The 22,761-nt window shown below is 43.1% G+C and overlaps 1 protein-coding gene across 9 annotated transcripts in view; it reads right to left on the minus strand.

Moving 5' to 3' along the window:
• LOC140202821 (SLIT-ROBO Rho GTPase-activating protein 1-like) overlaps positions 1-22,761 on the minus strand; it is a 304,990-nt gene that overhangs the window by 125,492 nt on the left and 156,737 nt on the right. For all 9 annotated transcript variants that reach the window (XR_011887194.1, XM_072268234.1, XM_072268230.1 and 6 more), the window contains exon 2: positions 15,588-15,783. Coding sequence is in view for 8 of the 9 variants with exons in the window: in XM_072268234.1 (XP_072124335.1) it covers positions 15,588-15,783 (196 nt within the window). In the remaining variant the exon portion in view is untranslated. The remainder of the gene's footprint in view (positions 1-15,587; positions 15,784-22,761) is intronic.

Consider the following 22,761-nt stretch of genomic DNA (forward strand, 5'->3'; position numbering starts at 1 on the left):
GGACAAACTGAATGCTTAACAGAGCAATGACAGATATAATTTTGTTAATCAAAAGTACTAAGAATGGAAAGAAAAAGCATGCAGATGGAGCTAAGTCACAAATCAGCCTCATTAAGGAAATGAAATACAAGTCACTGGAGGACTCAGGCAGCGTCTGTGGAAATAGTCGATGTCTCGGGTTGAGACTACATACCGTCCCTTATCAGAGTTACTAAGACCAGGGTTAGACTAAATGAATTAACGGTAGGATTCGAGACAAATTGAAGAATGTTTCAGCTGCAGAATGGAGGCAGAACACTTCTCCTTCAAACAGTATTTGGGCCTGTACCTGAAGAGCAGGGTTACAGAACAAGTTAAAGGTAGGTGGGATTACAACTGACTAGGAACTCAAAACTGGACCAGTCACATGGATTCTAACGCTACAAGAGTAGGCCAGAGACTGGGCATCTTGTGATGAGAAAACTTCAAAATCCTGGGCATCAGCATCTCAGAGGAGTAAACCTAGGCTCAACATATTGACGCAATCATGAAGGCGGCAAGCCAGTGACTATACTTCATTAGGAGCTTGAGGAGATTTGGGGTGTCACCAAAGACTCCCATGAATGTCTACAGGTGCACTGTGGAGAGCATTCTGACAAGTGGGATCATTGCCAATGCACAGGATCGAGTAAAGATGCAGAGGGTTGTAAACACAACCGGCTCCATCACGGACTCTAGCCTCCCCATCACTGAGGACATCTTCAGAAGTCAGTGCCTCAGGAAGGTGACATCCAGCATTAAGGGCCCTCCCTATCGAGGACTTGTCCTCTTGTCATTACTACCATCAGAAAGGAGGTACAGGAACCTGAAGACACATGCTCAACTCTTCACCGTCAGATTTCTGAATGGTCCATGAACCAATGAACATTATTCACTATTTTGCACTATTCTCTTTTTGCACTACTTACATTTCTTGTACTAATGTATAGTTTACACTGTACTGCTGCTACAAAACAACATGTTGTATTACATACTGCATGACACTGATAATAAACTTGATTCTGATTGTGATTCTGAATCTGATGGAACAGTGGGGAGAATAGACCATCACAAAAATTAGTTGGGAGACAGTATTGTTCTGTGGCTGGCAGAGACTCAATGGGCTGAATGACCTTTCTCCTTGTCTTTAAGAAATATGGAAATTCAGATCATTAAGACCATTAGATACAGGAGCAGAATTAGGCCATGTGGCCCATCGAATCTGCTCCGCCATTTCATCAAGGCTGATCCATTTTCCCTCTCAGCCCCAGTCTCCTGTCTTCTCCCCATATTCCTTCATGCCCTGACTAATCAAGAATCTATCAACCTCTGCCTTAAATATCTAAAGACTTGGCCTCCTCAACCCTCTGTGACAATGAATTCCACAGATTCACCATTCTCCAGCTAAAGAAATTCCTCTTCATCTCTGATCTAAAAGGATGCCCCTCTCTGCTAAGGCTAAGTGTCCTCTTATCTTACACCATCCCACCAAAGAAAACACCCTCTCCACATCCACTCTATTGAGGCCTTTCAAAATTCAATAGGATTCAACAAGGTCACCCCTCATTCTTCTGAAATCCAGCGAGTAGATGCCCAGAACCATCAAATGCTCTTCATATGACAAGTCTTTCAATCATGGAATCATTTTTGTGAACCTCCTTTGAACCCTCTGCAATGTCAGTACATCCTTTCTTAGATAAGGGGCCCAAAACTGCTCACAAAACTTGAGGGTTCACCAGTGCTTTATAAAGCCTCAATATTACATCCTTGCTTTCATATTCTAGTTCTCTTGAAATGAATGCCAACATTGCATTTGCCTTCCTCACCACCGACACAACCTGAACATTAACCTTTAGGGAAGGACTCCCAAGTTCCCTTCCACCTCAGATTTAAGAATTTTCCCTCTATTTAGAAAATAGTCTAGCCATTAATTTCTTCTACCAAAAAGCATGACCACATGCTTCCTGACACTGTATTCCATCTGCCACTTCTTTGCTCATTCTCCTAATCTCTTTTAAGTCCTTCTGTATCCTCTTTACTTCCTCAAAACTACATGCCCTTCCGCCTATCTTCATATCATCCATAAACTTTGCAACAAAACATTCAATTCTGTCATTCAAGTCACTGAGATATAACGTAAAAAGAATTGGTCCCGATACAGAACCCTGCGGAACACTAGTCACTGGCAGCCAACCAGAAAATGCCCCCTTTATTCCCACACTTTACCTCCTGCCAATCAACCACTGCTTTATCCATGCTAGAATCTCTCCTGTAATACCATGGCTCATGTGTGGCACCTTGTCAAAGGCCTTCTGAAAATCCAAGTACACAACATCCACTGATTCTCCGTTCTCTATCCTGCTTGTTATTTCCTCAAAGTATTCAACAGATTTGTCAGGCAAGATTTCCCTTTGAGGAATCCATGCCAACTACGTCCTATTTTATCATGTGCCTCCAAGCACCCTGAAACCACATCCTTCATGGTTAACATCTCAGAGCCATTATTTCATGCTTTAATTTCCAGCAATTAAACTAAGGGTACTACAAGGCATTAATCAGTCAATTGACCTTTTAGAATGGTCAAGACCAATTTCACAGGCTTCAGTCATTAAAGGAAGGACCATAATTGGAAACCTCATAGCTGAACCCTCAAAGCAACACTGTCAAATACCAGCAAGTAAATGGGTATGAAATGTTAATTTCCAAAGTCCTTTTAAAACTAGGTTTTCCTACATTCATTACCAATGTGAATAAACAGTAGAGAATACTTTGAAATCCAGGCTAGTACTAGCTAAGATTAAACAGCATCAGACCCCCTTCCTTCTAACTCTGTCCCTTGTCTGAGATTTTGTATTATTCTGTCGTGATACAACTCAGTTTGCAATGTGCCTAACGTCGTTCTATGTGCATATCACAACAAATTGGTGGCATCGGCCCAGCAGGTTGAGCCTGGGGCTGGTGTTCCACAGACGCCCCTCCCTCCCCTCCCCATCCAGCACAAATCGGGACATGAGGGGGTGGAGAGGGATACAGTTAGGGGGACAGAGAGAGGAAGAGAGTCAGGGTGTGTAGAGGAGGTTGGGGGAGGGGAGAGGGCAAGGGGAGAGCATTAGGGAAGGTGGCAGAGGGTTAGGAGAGGGGAACAAATAGGGTAAAAGGGAGAGCGTTAGAGTGAGTACAACCTCATTATGATCTTGCACCTTATTGTCCGCCTGCTCTGCACTTCCTCTAGAGCTGTAACACCTTATTCTGCATTCCATTATGGTTTTACTTAATTCTGCATCACTGTCTGAATAATAGGCAAGGCTTTTCACTGCATCTTAGTACATGTGACAATAATAAAACCAATTCCAATTCCTTCTGAATCTTTCTCACTGATGCACTTCTCTGTAACTATGATTGTGCTATTTATCTTAATGATTCTATATGATACCGAGTTCCAAATTCCTGAATTCTAATGGCTAATTATCTCCCATTTATGGCCTCAGGTGTTGGATGCCTTTCAAATATAGAGCACTGTCATGCAAGGTAAATCATAAAATCACATTGCTAATTTGCAATTGCTGCAAAAACCTTTTGCTTAATACATGCACAGCACACCATCTTAAGATATTAATTACTATTATAACATGCCAAAAAAGAGGCTGACAGATATGGTACTATCTTCTAAATTGTCTTTTAGCAGGTTAGACATCATAAATTCAGACATAAACAGGTCCTTTAACTAAATCTGTAATTACAGGGTGACCGACAGGAATATGAAACTAACAATAACTTGAATGAGATGAGAGATCAAAGGAAGTCTGCTACCTCTACATACGGAGTCAATGCTCAGCAAAAATACGGATGTCGCTTAGGATTGTCAAAGTTATTCATGAATACTCGGATGAGTATAAAGATTGCAGAAAAATCATCGAAGGTAAAATAGAGGTCAAGAAGGGACTGTTTTTCTATGACACCTTATACTTCACCTGGTTAGACTCACACCTGATGGCATGAACATCAATTTCTCGAACTTCCGGTAATGCCCCCCTCCCTCCTTCACATTCCCATACCCTTCCCTCACCTTATCCCCTTACCTGCCCATCATCTCCCTCTGCTGCTTCTCTGCCTTCCCTTTCTTCCATGGCCTTACTTCCTCTTGTCTAACCCACCTTCTCTAGTCTATCTCTTTCACTAATTGACTTCCCAGCTATTTACTTCACCCCTCCCCTTCTCCTGGTTTCACCTATCGTGTACTACCTTGTATTTCTTCCTCTCTCTCCCCTACCTTCTTACTCTGATTTCTAATCTCTTTTTTCCAGTCCTGATGAAGGGTCTTGGCCTGAAACGTCGACTGTTTACTCTTTTCCATAGATGCTTCCTGGCCTGCTGATTTCCCCCAGCATTTTGCTTCAATTACTTCAATTAAATTCATTGCCACAGGCGGCTGTGGAGGCCAGGTCATTGGGTATATTTAAAACAGAGGTTGAACAGTTCTTGATTAATAAGGTTGTCAAAGGTTACAGGGATGGGATTGAGAGGGAAAATAGATCAGCCATAATCGAATGTTGAAGCAGACTTGATGGGCCAAATGGCCTAATTCTGCTCTTACAGTATATGTAATTTTAATCTTCTGTGTCTACACAGAGCTAGGTGGGATTTAGTACTGTCACTTTAGTTAATTAACTTTTTTTACTGGTGGATTTTTAGCGAAACAGAAACAAAGGAACAGGAGGGAAAAGGGTAAGTTTACAGAATTAGACCCTCTCATCTTACCCTACGGAAGAACGAGCTCTAGGCTTACAATACCAGTTCTGTGTTCTTGAACTTCTAATTGGTTTAGGGTGAATAATGGAACCATATATGATTTCAATTTTTAAAAATCAGTGGGGAGAAAAGTTCTGAGGTGGTCGAGAATGGCCAAGAGTAAAGCAAATGCCTGAGGCAAAAATAACCACCTACAAAATCCACTAAAAGTATAAAAAGATCATGCCAGCTGAAGCTGAAGTCAGTGGGGAGATCAGCTGCATTGACAGACCACTTCTTCTGAGTTAAGCATATAAAAATAAGAGGAATTTTTTTAAGCTGCTAGTCATGCTGCAAGTGTGGTATGAGAGAAGGTAGGTACAGGATTCTTGAATGAGGGAACACAGCTAAAAGATTAGGGGGATGGCCATTTAAAACTGTACCAGAATTCCTCGCAGATGGTACTAAGTCTCTGAACTTCCTGCCCCAGAGGGGTGTAGAGGTTGGATGTAAAGAGGGTGTTACTCTGCCCATCAATGTGCACCTGGACCATAGCCGTCCATGCGCCTCCCATCCCTGCACTTATCCAAACTTGTTTTAGAAGCTACAATCAAACCCACATCCACCACTTCTGCTGGCAGCTCATTCTACACCCTCACAACTCTCTGAGCAAAGAAATTCCTCATCAAGTTTCCCCTAAATATTTCAGCTTTCACCCTAAAACTATGCCCTCTAGTTCTTGGCTCACCCCACCTCAGTGGAATGAGCCTGACTACATCTATGTCATCTATAACCCTCACAGTTTTGTATACCATTCCCAAATCTCCTTTCAATGTTCTATATTACAAGAATTAAAGTCATAACCTATTCAATCTTTCCTTATAACTCAGGTTCCCCCTGACCCGGAAACATCCTTGTAAAATTTCTCTGCACTCTTTCAATCTTGCTGATGTAATTCCTGTAGGCAGGTGACCAGAACTACACACAGTACTCTGAATTTGGCCTCACTGTCTTATACAACTTCAACATAACACCCCAACTCCTGCAGGTTTTAATAGCCTTCCTCACTGTCCACTACTCCTCCAATCTTGGTGTCATTCGGGATTTGCTGATCCAGTTTACCACATTACCATCCAAATCATTAATATAGGTGAAATAAACAACAACAGAGCCAGAACCAATCTCTGCAACACACCAGCAGTCACAGACCTCAATTCAGAGAGCCAACCATCTACTACCAATCTCTGGCTTCTCTCTGGACACAAGTTTTCTACTTTATCCTGAATGACAAGTGACTGAACCTTGTGGACCTTGTCAAAGGGCTTGCTAAAGTTCTGTCTTTTTATGTAGGCTTAACATTGACTTTTCTCACAACCATTTCACGAGCTGCCCTGGCACTCTGGTTCCCATCTCCTTGCAACTCTAGTTCAGCCTCACCCCACTCCCCGACTCAGAGCAGCACAAACAAACCTTCTCGCAAGGATATTGGTCCACCCCCAGTTCAGGTGCAAACCATCCTGTTCGTACAAGTTCAGCTTCCCAGGAAGAGAGGCCACTAATGCAAACATCAGAAGTCCTCCTTCCTGCACCTTCTCCTTTGCCCTGTGTTGGTCTGTATTTTCTTACTCGATAAAGCTTTTCTATGGTAAATTACAGAATACTTCCTTTATAAAAAAAAACCCTGAACCCTAACAAAAGGATCAGAGGGATTTTAAGGATCTGAGTCCATAGGACACTCAAAGTTGCTGCGCAGGTTGACTCTGTGGTTAAGAAAGCATACGGTGCATTGGCCTTCATCAATCGTGGGATTGAGTTTAAGAGCCGAGAGGTAATGTTGCAGCTTTGTAGGACCCTGGTCAGACCCCACTTGGAGTACTATGCTCAGGTCTGGTCACTTCGCTACAGGAAAGATGTGGAAACCATAGAAAGGGTGCAGCAGAAATTTACAAGAATGTTGCCTGGATTGGGGGGCATACCTTCTGAGAATAGGTTGAGTGAACTTGGCCTTTTCTCCTTGGAGCAATGGAAGATGAGAGGTGACCTGATAGAGGTGTACAAGATGATGAGAGGCATTGATCATGTGGATAGTCAGTGGCTTTTTCCCAAGGCTGAAATGGCTAGTATGAGAGGGCACAGTTTTAAGGTGCTTGGAAGTAGGTACAGAGGAGATGTCAGGGGTAAGTTTTTTACGCAGAGAGTGGTGAGTGTGTGGAATGGGCTGCCGGCAAAGGTGGTGGAGGCGGATACTATAGGGTCTTTTAAGGGATTCCTGGAGAGGGACATGAAGCTTAGAAAAATAGAGGGCTATGGGTAACCCCAGGTAATTTCTAAGATAGGGACATGTTAGGCACAACATTGTGGGCCGAAGGGCCTGTATTGTGCTGTAGGTTTTCTATGTTTCTAAAACCTTTCAGGTGAAGATGAAAAGATATTGCAGCAATGGGTTAGTAGGTTAACTGGGAACATGGGTGTGATTGGGGGGGCATGGTCTCACTGAGCCAGAAGGGTCTGTTACCATGGTGTATTGGTGTAGAGGGGGAATGTTTAAAGGAGATGTGTGGTGCACATTTTCTTTGCACAGAGAGCAAAAGGTGCCTGGAATGGGTTGCTGGGTTAATGGTGGAAGCAGGTATGACAGTGGTGTTTTCAGGGACTGTTAGACACATGAATGTACAGGGAATGGAAGGATATAGATTATGAAGGATTATAGTGGCATGCAAAAGTTTGGGCAACCCGATCAAAATTTCTGTTACTGTGAATAGCTAAGTGAATAGAACTGATCTCCAAAAGTTATAAAGTTAAAGATTAAACATTCTTTTAAACATTTTAAGCAAGATTAGTATATTATTTTTGTTTTGTACAATTTTAGAGCGGAAAAAAGGAAAGGAGCACCATGCAAAAGTTTGGGCATCCCAAGAGATTTGAGCTCTCAGATAACTTTTACCAAGGTCTCAGACCTTAATTAGCTTGTTAGGGCTATGGCTTGTTCACAGTCATTGTTAGGAAAGGCCAGGTGATGCAAATTTCAAAGCTTTATAAATACCCTGACTCCTCAAACCTTGTCCCAACAATCAGCAGCCATGAGCTCCTCTAAGCAGCTGCCTAGCACTCTGAAAATTAAAATAGATGATGCCCACAAAGCAGGAGAAGGCTATAAGAAAATAGCCAAGTGTTTTCAGGTAGCCGTTTCCTCAGTTCCTAATGTAATTAAGAAATGGCAGTTAACAGGAACGGTAGAGGTCAAGTTGAGGTCTGGAAGACCAAGAAAAGTTTCCGAGAGAACTGCTCGTGGGATTGCTAGAAAGGCAAATCAAAACCCCTGTCTGACTGCAAAAGACCTTCAGGAAGAATTAGCAGACTCTAGGGTGGTGGTGCACTGTTCTACTGAGCAGTGACACCTGCACAAATATGACCTTCATGGAAGAGTCATCAGAAGAAAACCTTTCCTGCATCCTCACCACAAAATTCAGTGTCAGAGGTTTGCAAAGGAACATCTAAACAAGCCTGATGCATTTGGAAACAAGTCCTCTGGACCGATGAAGTTAAAGTAGATCCTTTTGGCCGCAATGAGCAAAGGTATGTTTGGAGAAAAAAGGGTGTAAAATTTCATGAAAAGAACACCTCTCCAACTGTTAAGCAAGGGAGTGGATCGATCATGCTTTGGGCTTGTGTTGCAGCCAGTGGCACGGGAAACATTTCACTGATAGAGGGAAGAGTGAATTCAATTAAATACCAGCAAATTCTGGAAGCAAACATCACACCGTCTGCAAAAAAACTGAAGATGAAAAGAGGATGGCTTCTACAGCAGGATAATAATCCTAAACACACCTCAAAATCCACAATGGTCTACCTCAAGAAGCACAAGCTGAAGGTTTTGCCATGGCCCTCACAGTCCCCCCACCTAAACATCATCGAAAATTTGTGGATAAACCTCAAAAGAGCAGTGCATGTAAGACAGCCCAAGAATGTCACAGAACTAGAAGTCTTTTGCAAGGAAGAATGGGCAAAAATTCTCCAAACAAGAAATGAAAGACTCTTAGCTGGCTACAGAAAGCGTTTACAAGCTGTAATACTTGCCAAAGGGGGTGTTACTAAGTACTGACCATGCAGGGTGCCCAAACTTTTGCTTCGGGCCCTTTTCCTTTTTTGTTATTTTGAAACTGTAAAAGATAGAAATAAAAAAGTAATCTTGCTTAAAATATTAAGGAAATGTGTCATCTTTAACTTTATGCCTTTTGGAAATCAGGCCATCTTTTACTCACTTAGCTATTCACAGTAACAGAAATTTTGACCAGGGATGCCCAAACTTTTGCACGCCACTATATGTAAATTTGCTATATACATTTAGTGATTGGGTACCCTTGTTCAATGCCCATTAATACAAATATCTGATCGTCCAATCATATGGCAGCAGAGAATGGTGCAAAAACACCCAATGAGCAGCAGTTCTGTGGGTGAAAACACCTTTGTTAATGAAGGAGGACAGAGGAGAATGGCCAGACTGGTTCAAGCTGACTGGAAAGTGACAGCATCTCAAATAACCACATGTTACAATTGTGGTGTGCAAAAGAGCATCTCTAAATACACAACTTGAAGTGGACGGACTACAGCAGCAGAAGGCCATGAACATACACTCAGTAGCCACTTTATTAGATACAAGGGGTAACTAATGAAGTGGCCACTGCATGTTTATTTACGTGTATTCGGAATTTGCTGTGGTGTGTTGGTCAGGGTGTGACATGCAACAAAACAACAACATTCAACATTATAAAGAATTATATAAAAAATAAAGTTAGAGGTTAAAGTACAGATATGGACTAAAATGTGCACAAATACATAAATAACAGCATTTATTTAAAATGTAAACAGCATGATCAAAGTGGTTTAAAGTATTTACAGTGTTGTAGTGATGGGGATAATAGATAGAGTGCTAACTAGAATGGTTGATCAGATTAACTGTCTGGGGGAAGAAACTTTTAAGATAGCATAAGAAGGAGAGCACCCTGTGGCTGCCCCCCTCAACAATAAGCACTCCATTTTGAGTACTGCTGATTGGTGGGGGGGGGCAGAGTCGGGGAGAGCCTACTTGGGGGAAGCAACAGTGGCCGTGTCTCTGGCACTGAGACTGGCCCTGTGGCTCAGAAGGGTAGGAAACTGAAGGGGATGGCAGCAGTAGTAGGGGACTCTACAGTCAGGGGGTCAGACAGGCGATTCTGTGTACGCCAAAAGGAAACATGGATGGTAGTTTGTCTCCCAAGTGCCAGGGTCCACGATGTTTCTGAACGCATCCACAATATCCTGAAAAGGGAGAGTGAGCAGCCAGAAGTCATTGTACCTATTGGTACCAACTACATAGGTAGAAAAAGGGAGGAGGTCCTGAAAAAAAAAATACAGGGAGTTAGGAAGGAAGCTGAGAAGCAGGGCCTCGAGGGTAGTAATCTTGGGATTGCTGTCTGTGCCATGTGACAGTGAGGATAGGAATAGAATGAGGTGGCAGATAAATGCCAGACTGAAAAATTGGAGCAGGGGGCAGGGATTCAGATTTCTGGATAATTGGGATCTCTTCACGGGCAGGTGGGACCTGTACAAAAGGGATGGGTTGCACTTGAATCCAAGGAGGACGAATATTCTTGCGGGCAGGTTTACTAGAGCTGTTGGGAATGGTTTGAACTAATATAGCAAAGGGATGAGAACCAGTATGATAGAGCTCAGGATAAACCAGCAGGTTTACAAGTCGATGATGGGTGTAACATGAATGTAAGGACAAGCCAATGATTGGGTACAAATGCAGACGGAGCAAAGCGTTAAATTGTACAACAGAGGCGAAGAATGCAGGACTGAAGGTGCTGTATTGAAATGTGCGTACCATTCAGAAAAAGGCGGACAAACCCACGGTGCAATTACAGACTGACTGGTATGATGCTGCAGGCATCACTGAGTCGTGGCTGAAAGAAGGCCATAGTTGGGAAACTTAACATCAAAGGATATAACTTGTATCAAAAGCACAGGTAGGAAGGCATAGGCGATGGTGTGGTTCTGTTGGTAGGAGATGGAACTTTAGAAAGAGGTGACATCGGGTCAGAGAATGTTGACTTTTTGCGGGTTGAGTTAAGAAACTGCAAAGGTAAAAACAACATTATAGGAATAATATATAAGTCTCCAAATAGTAGCCAAGATGTGGGGTTGAGATTGCAAAGGGAGCTGGAAAAAGCATGTAATAAGGGTAATCACACAATTGTAATGGAGACTTCAACAGGCAAAGGGATTGGGTAAATCAGATTGGCGTCGGATCGTTAAGAGAGGGAATTTGTTGAATGCCTAAAAGATGTCTTTTTAGAGCATCTTGTTGTGCTTGAGCCTACTCAGGGAAAGGCTATCTTAGATTGGGTGTTGTGTAATAACCCAGATCTTATTAGACAGCTTAGCGTAAAGGAGCCCTTAGGAGACAGTGATCATAATATGACTGAATTCACCCTGAAATTTGAGAGGGAGGACTATAAGTCACATGTATCCGTATCGCAATGGAACTGTGGCTGACAAGGGAAATTATGGATTACGTAAAAGCCAAGGAAAGGGCATATAAGGTAGCAAAAGTGAGTGGGAAGTTGGATGATTGGGAAGCTTTTAAAATCCAACAAAAGACAACTGAAAAAGCTATGAGACAGGATAAGATGAAATATGAGGACAAACTAGGTGATAATATAAAGCAGGATACTAAAAGCTTTTTTCAGTTATATAAAGAGTAAAAGGGAGGTGAGAGTTGATATTGGACCACTGGAAAATGGTGCTGATGAGGTAGTAATAGGAGAACAAAGAAATGGCAGATGAGCTTAATAAATACTTTGTATCAGTCTTCACAGTGGAAGACACTAGCAGTATGCCAGAGGTCCATGAATGTCAGGGAGCAGGAGTGAGTGCCATTTTATTGCAAAGGAAAAAGTGCTAGGCAAACTCAAAGGTCTTAAGGTTGATAAGTCATCTGGACCAGCTGGACTACATCCGACACTCCTGAGAGAGGTTGAAGAGATAATGGGTGCATTTGTCATGATCTTTCAAGGATCACTTGACCCTTGCACTGGAAAATTGCAAATGTCATTCCACTTTTTAAGAAGGGAGGAAAGCAAAAGAAAGGAAATTATAGGCCAGTTAGCCTAACCTCAGTGGTTGGGAAAGAGTTAGAGTCTATTATTAAGGATGAGGTTTTGAGGTACTTGGAGACTAATGATAAAATAAGTCAAAGTCAGCGTGGTTTCTGCCAAGAGAAATCTTGCCTGACAAGTCTGTTAGAGTTCTTTGAGGAAATAACAAGTAGGGTGGACAAAGGAGAGGCAGTGGATGTCATTTACTTGGATTTTCAGAAGGCTTCTGATAAGGTGCCACACATGAGACTACTTAAAAAGATAAATCCTATGGTGTTACAGAAAAGGTACTGGTATGGATAGAGGAATGGCTGACAGGCAGGAGGCAGTGAGTGAAAATAAAAGGGACTTTTCTGGTTGGCTACCAGTGTCTAGTGGTGTTTCTCAGGGATCAGCATTGGGACCCGTACTTTTTTACATTGTTTGTCAATGATTTGGAAAATGGAATTGATGGCTTTGTGGCAAAGTTTGAGGATGATACGAAGATAGGTAGAGGGGTAGGTAGTGCTGAGGAAGCAATGCAATTGCAGAAGAGACAAATTGGAAGAATGGGCAAAAAGGTTGCAGATGGAATACAGCGTTGGGAAATGTATGATAATGCATTTGGTAAATGGAATAATATTGCAGACTACTATCTAAATATTGAAAGGACGAGATAAGGCGGATGTGGAGAGGATGTTTCCTATGGTGGGGATATCCAGAACTAGAGGGCACAGACTCAAAATTGAGAGGCAACCTTTTAGAACAAAGGTAAGGAGGAATAATTTTAACCAGAGAGTAGTGAATCTGTGGAATGCTCTGCCACAGACTGCGGTGGAGGCCAAGTCCATGCGTATATTTAAAGTGGAAGTTGGTAGTTTCCTGATCAGTCAGGGCATCAAAGGATATGGCAAGAAGACAAGTGTATGGGTTTGAGTGGGATCCAGGATCAGCCATGATCGAATAGCCGAGCAGACTTGATGGACTGAATGGCCTAATTCTGTTCCTATGTCTTATGGCCTTATGTTTTTGTTTTAGGAGGCTAATAACATTTTCCAGTAGGGAGCTTTTGGAAAGTGGTAGTTTGCTGGGTGGCTGGTGTCTGCAATGGTTTCTCTTGCCTATTTCTTTGTCCTGGCCACATACAAGTCCTGCAATGATGGTATCTTGCAGCCAATGACCTTTTCTGCTGACCTGACAGTTTGCTATAGTTTTTATAATCCTGGTGTTCCCAAACCGGAAAACATGGATGAATCCAGAGATCCATTCACTGGTGATGTCCAGGACTGCAGCATTCAAATCAGGTGACTATGACCATTACAAGAAATCAAAATACAACTTCCACAAGGTTTTCAGGCTTGCCAAGAGGCAGTCCAACACCAACTCCACCTGGGGGCACAGTTTTAGTTACTTAAGATGGAGAACAGGAGGAATTTCTTGTGTCCCGGGGGTTGTGAATCTTTGGGAATCTCTACCCACTGAGAGTAACTAAACAGACATATAGCTGAAGAACTCAGGTCAAGCAGCATCAACGGAGGAAAGGAAATGGTTGATGTTTCGAGTCAAACCCCTGCCTTAGGACAGAGAGAGTAGAGGGGAGATCACCTGTATAAAGAGGAGATGGGATAGTGATGAGACAGGAGTCTTGGGTGAGTGATGGACGGAGACAGGTGTATGATGACAGGCAGGTAATGCCAGGACAGAGAGGGGAGGGAGGAAAAATTTGGAAGATGGTGGCAGGTAGATGATAGATGCAGACAATGAAGAACGAAGGTTGGGGGTAGAGAGGGTGAAGGTCGCAGACTGTTGCTGGAGGCAGATAAGCAAGTGCATAAACCTCTGTCCAACAGTAGCGTCCAACCTTCACCCTCCCCTCACCCTATCTCACTCCTCCTGCCTCTCATTTTCTTTGTCTGCCACTATCTATCATCTGCCTGTGAACATCTCCATTTCAGATTTATTTATCACACGTACATCAGACACTCAGTGAAATGCATCATTTACATTAACAACCAACACACCGAAGGGTGTAGTGGAAGCAACCCACGAGCGTTCTCACAGATTCCAGCAGCAACATAGCGTGCCCACCAAGTTCAACAGCATCAACAAGAGCAAAACAAATCCCTTTCCCACCCTCCCATCCACTCACATACAGGCCTGTGACCCCAGGCTAGGCCGCCTCTGGGCCTCCAGTCCTCGTCCCCAGATTCTCAGATTTGCAGATATCAGGCTTCAAGCTTTGGACCCACCCACCCCCATCCTTTACCATCTGTCATCTTAAACCCTCCTCAGGGCCATCGATCACCCCAGACTCCCATCTCACCACCTCCCCCCCTCCCCCACTCCTCTCCTCTTTATAATGGCCATCATTCATGTCTACTCCCAGCCCTGATGCACGGCTTCGACCCGAAACTCAATTTATGGTCGTGGTGAACAGGTATTTTGTCTGTAAAGGAATCTGGAGTGATTAGCAGCAGACAGAAATGCAGAGTTGACTAAATAAGCCATGACCTTACCGAATAGTGCACCAAGCTGATAGCGTTGAAAATTCAAAGCTTCTTTATACTGTACACAACATCCTAAGATATCGCAACTGAATTCCATGACAATAACTAACACGCCATTGCCCTCAATGCACAGGATCAGAGCCATCAAATAAAAATGTAATAGGACTTGTCAGAGCCAACTTTTCTCCAGAAATCTGCTATGTTTAAGTCCTTTGTTATCAGTCAATTTCACAATCCCCGATTCGAGAAAGAACTAACGAGGTTCAACTGTAAAAGAAGTGTTTGCAAAACACAATATTCGCAGTGCTTTCAAGACTAATTCATATCAAAAATCAAAAGCAATATACAGAAATTTGGAAACTTCCAAATTTCATTGGAAAGAACTAATACTTCGGAGCAGAGCGACTAACTCTGATGAAGAAACTTGAACTCTGTTTCTTTTGCCACAGATACAGCCTGGGCTGCTGAGTATTTCTACAATTTCCCACAGTGTTAGAGAGGGAGCAGGCTTAAATAACTAATTTAGTCAGCAGTCAGACAGGAGAACCTCCATAAACACAAGGGATACTGGAAATCTTGAACGATACTCAGCAAGTCAGTCAGCACCTATGAAGGGGAATAAACAGCCGACATTTCAGGCCATGGGGAGTGGAAAGGAAGGGGGAAGAAGCCAGAATAAGAAGGTGGTGGGAAAGGAAGAAGTATCAGCTAAGTGGTGATAGGTGAGACTTGGTGAGAAGGAAATTGTGTGAGTGAGGGAGGGGAGATGAAGAAAGAAGCTGGGAGGTGAGCGGTAGAAGAGATAACGAAGGAATCTGATCGGAAAAATCACCAGACCATGGCTGAAAGGATAGAAGGGGAACCAGGGGAAGGTGATAAGTAGGTGAGGAAAGGGAAGGGGTGAGAAGGGAACTAACATAGGGAATAGAAAAAACAGGGAAAGGGAGAGCTCAGCAGAAGGGGAGGATTATATTAGGGAGGAGGTGGGAATAATTACCGGAAGTTGGAGAAATCAATGTTCATGTCATCAGTTTGGAGGCTACCCAGATGGAACATGCTCCTCCAACCTGAGCTGCAAATCTCATTGTGGTAGTAGAGATTGGAATGGGAATGGGAGTTGAATTGGAATGGGTGGCGACAGGGATATCCCACGTTCTGCAGTAGGCAGAGCACTGGTGCTCAATGAAGCGGTCCTCCACAAGAAGGACACTCTTACTTGTACTGCTGATGGTCCTTTGTGCTGCGAGTCTTCGCCATGAATCGCTCAGCCAGCTTCTCCAGATTTCGGGAATACTCCATTTCAATCTCCGACTTCTTGCGGAAGAAATCCTGGAGATCCTGGAGGAGCTGAACCCTCATCTCCGTCTGCTGCTCCAAGCATTTCAGCTGCTCGACTAACTGAGCCCGGATTTCTGGAGGATGACAAATAGGCAGCCAGTTACCAACCACCTCCAATCACTGAACAGTTCATAACACTTCGTAAATACTACTACAGATTCTATAGACGTTTATTCCTTATTCCATCATTAAGGACCCCCATCACCCAGGACATGCCCTCTTCTCACTGCTACTATCAGGAAGGCGATACAGAAGCCTGAAGGCACACACACTCAATGATTCAGGAACAGCTTCTTCCCCTCTGCTATCATATTACTTACTGAGTGGACAGTGAACCCATGAACACTTCCTCATTACTTTTTTTTCTCTTTTTGCAGTACTTATTTAACTTTACATATATATAATGTAATTTACAGCTTTTATTATTATGTATTGCAATGTACTGCTGCTGTATAACAACAAATTTCATGACATACACCAGTGACATTAAACCTGATTCTGATTCTTCAGCCCTTTACCTTTTCCACCCATCACCTCCCTGCTTCTTAGTCCCCCACCCACCTGGCTTCACCTCTCGGCTTCTAGCTTGTCCTCCTTCCCCCACCCCCACCTCTTTATTCTGGCTTCTTCACCGTTCCTTTTGAGTCTAGATGAAGGGCCCGAAACATCAACTACTTATTCATTTCCATCGACGCTGCCTGACCTGCTGAGTTCCTCCAGCATTCCGTGTGTGTTGCTCGTAACACTTGCTTTGAAAGAAGGTTATGTTCAATCGATGCCTAACCATTACAGTGCTTCCGCATTTAAGTTTTAAAACTGCAAAGGCTGCAGGAATACAAGCTTTTGCACATTTTGCATTCAGTGGGTAGCAGACGCAAAGACAAATGAATAATTATTTACTCCGAGCACATTTCAAGCCACTGATTCATGTAATTCCTTTTGGACAAGTAATAATGGCTCAAAGTTACTGCAAACACTTTTATTAATCAAATAGCAATTCTTACAAAATTACTGCATGATTAACTAAAAGCCCTTTCATGCTCAGTAGCAAAAAGTACACTCAATTAATATTTTATGTCCTTCCCATTCACAGTCAGTAAACAATATATATTATAGCATATTATTAGACATTAATTGGTTTGGCACACTGTCAGGAACTGATACCTTTAATCTTTCCTGGATAGTTCCGTCTCATTATCCCAATGGCCAGATGTCAAAGTTGTCTTGCAAATATAATGTATCCTGATCGTAGTGAATCCTCTTAAGCTTCGTATATGGCAAGTAGGAGAGAGACTATGTTAACGTTAACGGGAAATTTACACAGTGAAGGGTTTTGGTCAGAACCCTCACATGATGAGTCACTGCGCAAGGGAAAAAGGGTGTTTGAATTCTTCATCCGCCAATGCATTTGGTCCAACTAACGTCCCTCAAGTGGCTTTGACGTAAGCACAGTCCACTTTCCTAAAATTCAGCCAGAGCTCAAACTCGGAACTACCGGGCAAAACTAGCAGGGGGCGAGAGGAACTGATCTTGTCTCCCTAGCCAGCAATGGGCTTAAAAACAGTGGAAATCTGCTGATTCAGCAGCTCTGCCTGAATTGTAATAGAGACACTGGAAGCCCAATAGAGAGCAGGAGGGCGATGACACCGATAATTCATACTGGGCCGGTATTTCAAACATAATTTAATCGAAGGAGGAGGCAGAGCGGTCTTACAACAATTCACTTCTGTTCCAACTAAGATATGATTCAACATTTTATTCCCTTTATAATACAATGCAGCTTTAACACAGAATATTTAGTGGGCAAAGTTACATAAGAAGGAGTCTTTTATTGTCAACGCACTGTAATGATTCCTTCCTATGATTCATCAGGAATACTTGTTCCACAACATTTCAGTGGACCCTACACCACCCATCATCAGGGACCCCCACCACCCAGGACATGCTCTCTTCTCAATGCTGCCATCAGGAAGAAGGTACAAGAGCCTCAAGACTCACACCACCTGGTTCAGGAACAGTTATTACCCCTTATCCATCAGGCTCTTGAACCAAAGGGGATAACTTCACTCAACTTCACTTGTCCCATCATTGAAATTTCCTGCAACCTGAGGACTTGCTTTCAAGGACACTTCATCTCAAGCTCTCGATATTTATTATTTATTTTTATTATTATTATTATTCTTTCTTACTTTTTGTATGTGCACAGTTTGTTGTCTTTTGTGCACTGGTTGTATGCCCAGTTAGTGCTGTCTTTCATTGATCCTATCATGGTGATTGGACTTATTGAGTATGCCCGCAAGAAAATGAATCTCAAGGTTGTGTATCACAAACAAGAGAAAATCTGCAGATGCTGGAAACCTGAGTAACACACACAAATTGCTGGAGGAACTCAGCAGGCCAGGCAGCATCCACGGAAAAGAGTAAACAGTCGACATTTTGGGCCGAAACCTTTATCAGGACCGGAGAAAAAAAGATGAGGAGTCAGAGTAAGAAAGTTGGTGGAGGAGAGGAAGAAGTACAAGGTGACAGGTGAGATGGGGGGGGGGGGGGAAGGTGAAACAATTTCTTCAGCTTCCAGTAATGCCCCCTATTCACCATTCCCCCATTCCCATTTCCTTCTCTCACCTCATCTCCTTACTTGCCTCTCACCTCCCTCTGGTGTTCCTCCCTCATTTCTTTCTTCCTTCCAAGACCTTCTGTCCTCTCCTATTAGATCCACCCCTCTCCAGCCCTGTGTCTCTTTTGCCAATCAACTTCCCAGCTCTTTACCTCACCCCTCCCCCCACTCCTGGTTTCACCTGTCACCTTGTATTTCTCCCCCCACGTTCTAACTCTGACTCATGATCCTTTTTCCTCCAGATCTGCTGAAGGGTCTCGGCCCAAAACATTGACTGTACACTTTTCCGTGGATGCTGCCTGGCCTGCTGAGTTCCTCCAGCATTTTGTGTGTGTTGCTCAAGGTTGTATATAGTGAGATATATGTACTTTGATAATAAATTTACTTCAAACTTTGAAATATCATCTAAGGAGCAACAGAATGCAATATCCCATGAATGATTGATGACCTCCTTCATTTTTGTTACCCATGAATAGAATTTTAGCAGTAGCTTAGTAAGCAGTTCGATTTAAATCACAAAGACATAGTTTAAGTGCCCATCTCCAAAGTCCTCTACTTGAGTGGCAAAGGAAGGGTACACATTCAGACAGGATAAGAAACCCAGGTAAATGCCACAAATTCCCTGGCATTATGTTGAAAAATAAGGGAATAAGACAATATTTACCACATAATCAACATCACAAGATCAATTAAAGACTATCTGATCCTTATCGCAGAACTGTATGTGGGAGATTGCTGTGTGTCAAAAAGTTCAGTTGACTGTGCAACTTATAGTTTTTTGAAGTTATAAAGAAGGTTGATGAAGGAAAAAGATGAAAAGATACAGATCTGGCATCTGCAGAATCTCTTGTGTTAAAGATCAGATTTATTTGTCACGAGTCCATACCTCACACGACTTCTCATAAGCCCAGAAAACATTCTCCACAGTCAGGAAAGCTCACCAACACCTCTACTTTCTGAGGAGGGCTGGTCTACGCACATCGATACTCATGACCTTCATCAGGTGCGCAGTGGGGAGCACCCTAACTTGCTGGGTCACTGTGTCATATGGCAATTGCACTGTGGTGGACAGGAAGGCTCTACACCGGGGAGTTAGAACTGCACAGCAGATCACTGGCACCAACCTACCGCCATCAAGGACAAATAAACAAGAAAGGTGCTGGAGAAAGGCCAGTAACATCATGAAGGATCCTACTCCACGGCCTCTGGACTGTTTGTCCCACTCTCATCGGGGAAGAAGCTAAGCAGCGTCCACACCAGGACCACCAGACTCAATCAGTTACTTCCCCCAAGCCGTCAGGCTAATGAACACCATCGTCCATTAACCCACCCTACCACCCCTACATACAAATCCCCTAGCTTCACTTTACGTGCAGTCAGTCTATGCACATAACACTTAGTTCCCCGGTGTGTTTTATAGGATTTTTTATTGATAATTAAACTGCTTTTTGTTTTTTTTTAATTGTGTCTTTTATAATTTTAGTGGTTTATTATGCTGCATAGGATCTGGAGTAACAACCATTTCATTCTCCTTTACACCGGTGTACTGAAGACTGACTATAAACACTCTTGAATCTTGAAACATCAAAACACAAGTGAAATGTGTCATTTGCATCACCAACCAACACAGTCTCAGGACTTGCTAGGGCAGCCCTTGGCAGACATTGTCGACATAGACCTTAGCAAGGCCTTTGACAAAGTTCTATATGGGAGTTAGCCCAGGAGGTTAAGTCATTGAGGATGAAGTAATAAATTGGCAGGAGAAGCCAAAGAGTGGTAGTGAGTGGTTATATCTCTAACTGGAGGCCTTGACAGTTACATTGGTGAGGCCTAATTTGGAGTATTGTGTGTAGTTCTGGTCACCTACCTACAGGAAAGATGTAAATAAGTATAAAAGACTATAGAGAAAGTTTATAAGGATGTTGCTGGGTCTGGTGGACCTGAGTTATAAGGAAAGATTGAATAGGTTAGGACTTTATTCCTTGGAACAGCAAAGATTGAGAGGAGATTTGGTAGAGCTATACAAAATTATGAGGGGTATAGATAGGGTAAATACAAACAGCCTTTTTCGCCGAGGTTGGGTGGGACTACAACTAGAGGTCATGGGTTAGGGGAGAAAGGTGAAAAGTTTAAGGGGAACATGAGGGGAAACATTTTCACTCAGAGGGCTGTGAGAATGTGGAGTGAGCTGCCTCACAAGTGGTGCATGCGAGCTCAATTTCCATGTTTAAGAGAAGTTTGAACAGGTATATGGATGGGGGGTGGTATGGAGGGCTATGGTCTCGGTGCAGGTCATTCGGAATTGGCAATTTAAATGGTTCCGCATGGACTAGATGGGCCGAGGGGACTGTTTCTGTGCTTTACTTTTCTATGACTCTGGAGGTCATAAGCTTAAGGCGAAAGGTGAAATATTTAAAGGGGAAACTTCACTCAGAGAGTGGTGCATGTGTAAAACGAGTGATGAATGTGGGTTTGATAGCAACATTTAAGGAAGTCTGGATAAGTACATGGACAAGATGGGGAGGGATGTGCCCGTGATGTATTGAATTGCGTCCTCTACTCTCTGCAGCTTGTTACTTTCCTGCGCATTTGAATTGCTGTGCCGGACCACGACACACACAGCCAGTCAGGACACTCTACAGTAGACCTGCAGAAGTTTGTTGGAGTGTTGGTGACATTAGAGTTAGAGTTAACTATCATAAGCTGATAGTTACGTTTCTTACATTGCAGTAGCAATTACATTTCAAAAGTACTTCATTGGTTGTAAAGCTCTCTACTTGAATGTCATGTTAAAATGCCCTTTGTAGATGCAGATTGTTTTTTCTTAACATTTTTCAATCCCTGTCTATCAACAGATAAACTAGAAGTATCTGGAGATCAGGATCGGCATTCCACGAGTGGAATTGAAGCTCACTAATTAACTACATTTATGTGAGGAATTCCCAGGCACAAAGGGCCGGGTAGAAGTTTAAAACAGCCCACATTCAGAGCCATTGTGTTCATGTCGGCAGAGCCGTTTAGATAAACGTCTGGACATTTTGCTGACACTGGGAATACTTCACACAAAAAGGCTGCAGAACTGAATGTGTTCGCATTTCATGGCGCACTCGTTGAAGTACGGAAAAGGGCAAAAACTGTGAGGATTGGCTAATGAAACATCACATCAATGTTCAGCCAATCAGCTAAATTTTATTTTATTTAGTGATACAGCACGGAATCGGCCCTTTGAGCAAGGCTGCCCCAGAAACTCCCAACAAACCCAGTTAACCCTGATCTAATCACAGGACAATTTTCAATGACTGATTTACCTACTCGATATGCCTTTGGACTGTGGGAGGAAACTGAAGCATCCAGGGAAAACTCATGCATCCAGGAAGATAACATACAGATTCCTTACAGAACAGTACTGGAATTGAACTCCTGTAGTAGTGTCACACTAATTGCTACGCTACCATGGAGCTAAATGGGAACGTACCAGTGCTGCTGACCACATGATCTGGAACAATGGGTGAGGGGTGACAACAGCAGCCAACGTTTCATGACCATCACACCAAACCATCATCCCATTGCTTCAAGACCATCACACCAACCACCTTCCCATTCCTTCAAGACCATCACACCAAACCATCTTCCCATTGAACAGGAACAGGGGAGAGAACAGTTTCCTTCTGACAATTAAACATTCAGGTCTGCAAAAGCAATCTTTACACCCAGAACTGCAAAATGATTAATTCTTTAAAATAAAAGACACAAAAGTCACAAATAGAGTAAATCTGCAGATGCAGGAAACCTTGAGCAATGCACACAAGATGCCGTAGGAACTCAGCAGGTCAGGTAGTATCTAAGGAAGGAATTAAACAGTCAACGTTTTCAGTTGCTCCTTCAATTCTCGACTCTCCTACTAATAGAACCATTCTCTCCATGTTCATATATCTGGGCCATTCAGAATTCAGTACGTTTTAATGAGATCCTCCTTCATCCTTCTGGGGCTCCACAGGGGACTGTCTTGTCTCCCTTTCTCTTCACCATTTACACCTCAGACTTCAACTACTGCACAGAGTCTTGTCATCTTCCGAAGTTTTCTGATGACTCTGCCATAGTTGGATGCATCAGCAAGGGAGATGAGGCTGAGTACAGGGCTACGGTAGGAAACTTTTTCACATGGTGTGAGCAGAATTACCTGCAGCTTAATGTGAAAAAGACTAAGGAGCTGGTGGTAGACCTGAGGAGAGCTAAGGTACCGGTGACCCCTGTTTCCATCCAGGGGGTCAGTGTGGACATGGTGGAGGATTACAAATACCTGGGGATACGAATTGACAATAAACTGGACTGGTCAAAGAACACTGAGGCTGTCTACAAGAAGGGTCAGAGCCATCTCTATTTCCTGAGGAGACTGAGGTCCTTTAACATCTGCCGGACGATGCTGAGGATGTTC

Source organism: Mobula birostris, chromosome 9, assembly GCF_030028105.1.
Source record: "Mobula birostris isolate sMobBir1 chromosome 9, sMobBir1.hap1, whole genome shotgun sequence".
In the NCBI taxonomy this organism is placed as follows: Eukaryota; Metazoa; Chordata; class Chondrichthyes; order Myliobatiformes; family Myliobatidae; genus Mobula; species Mobula birostris.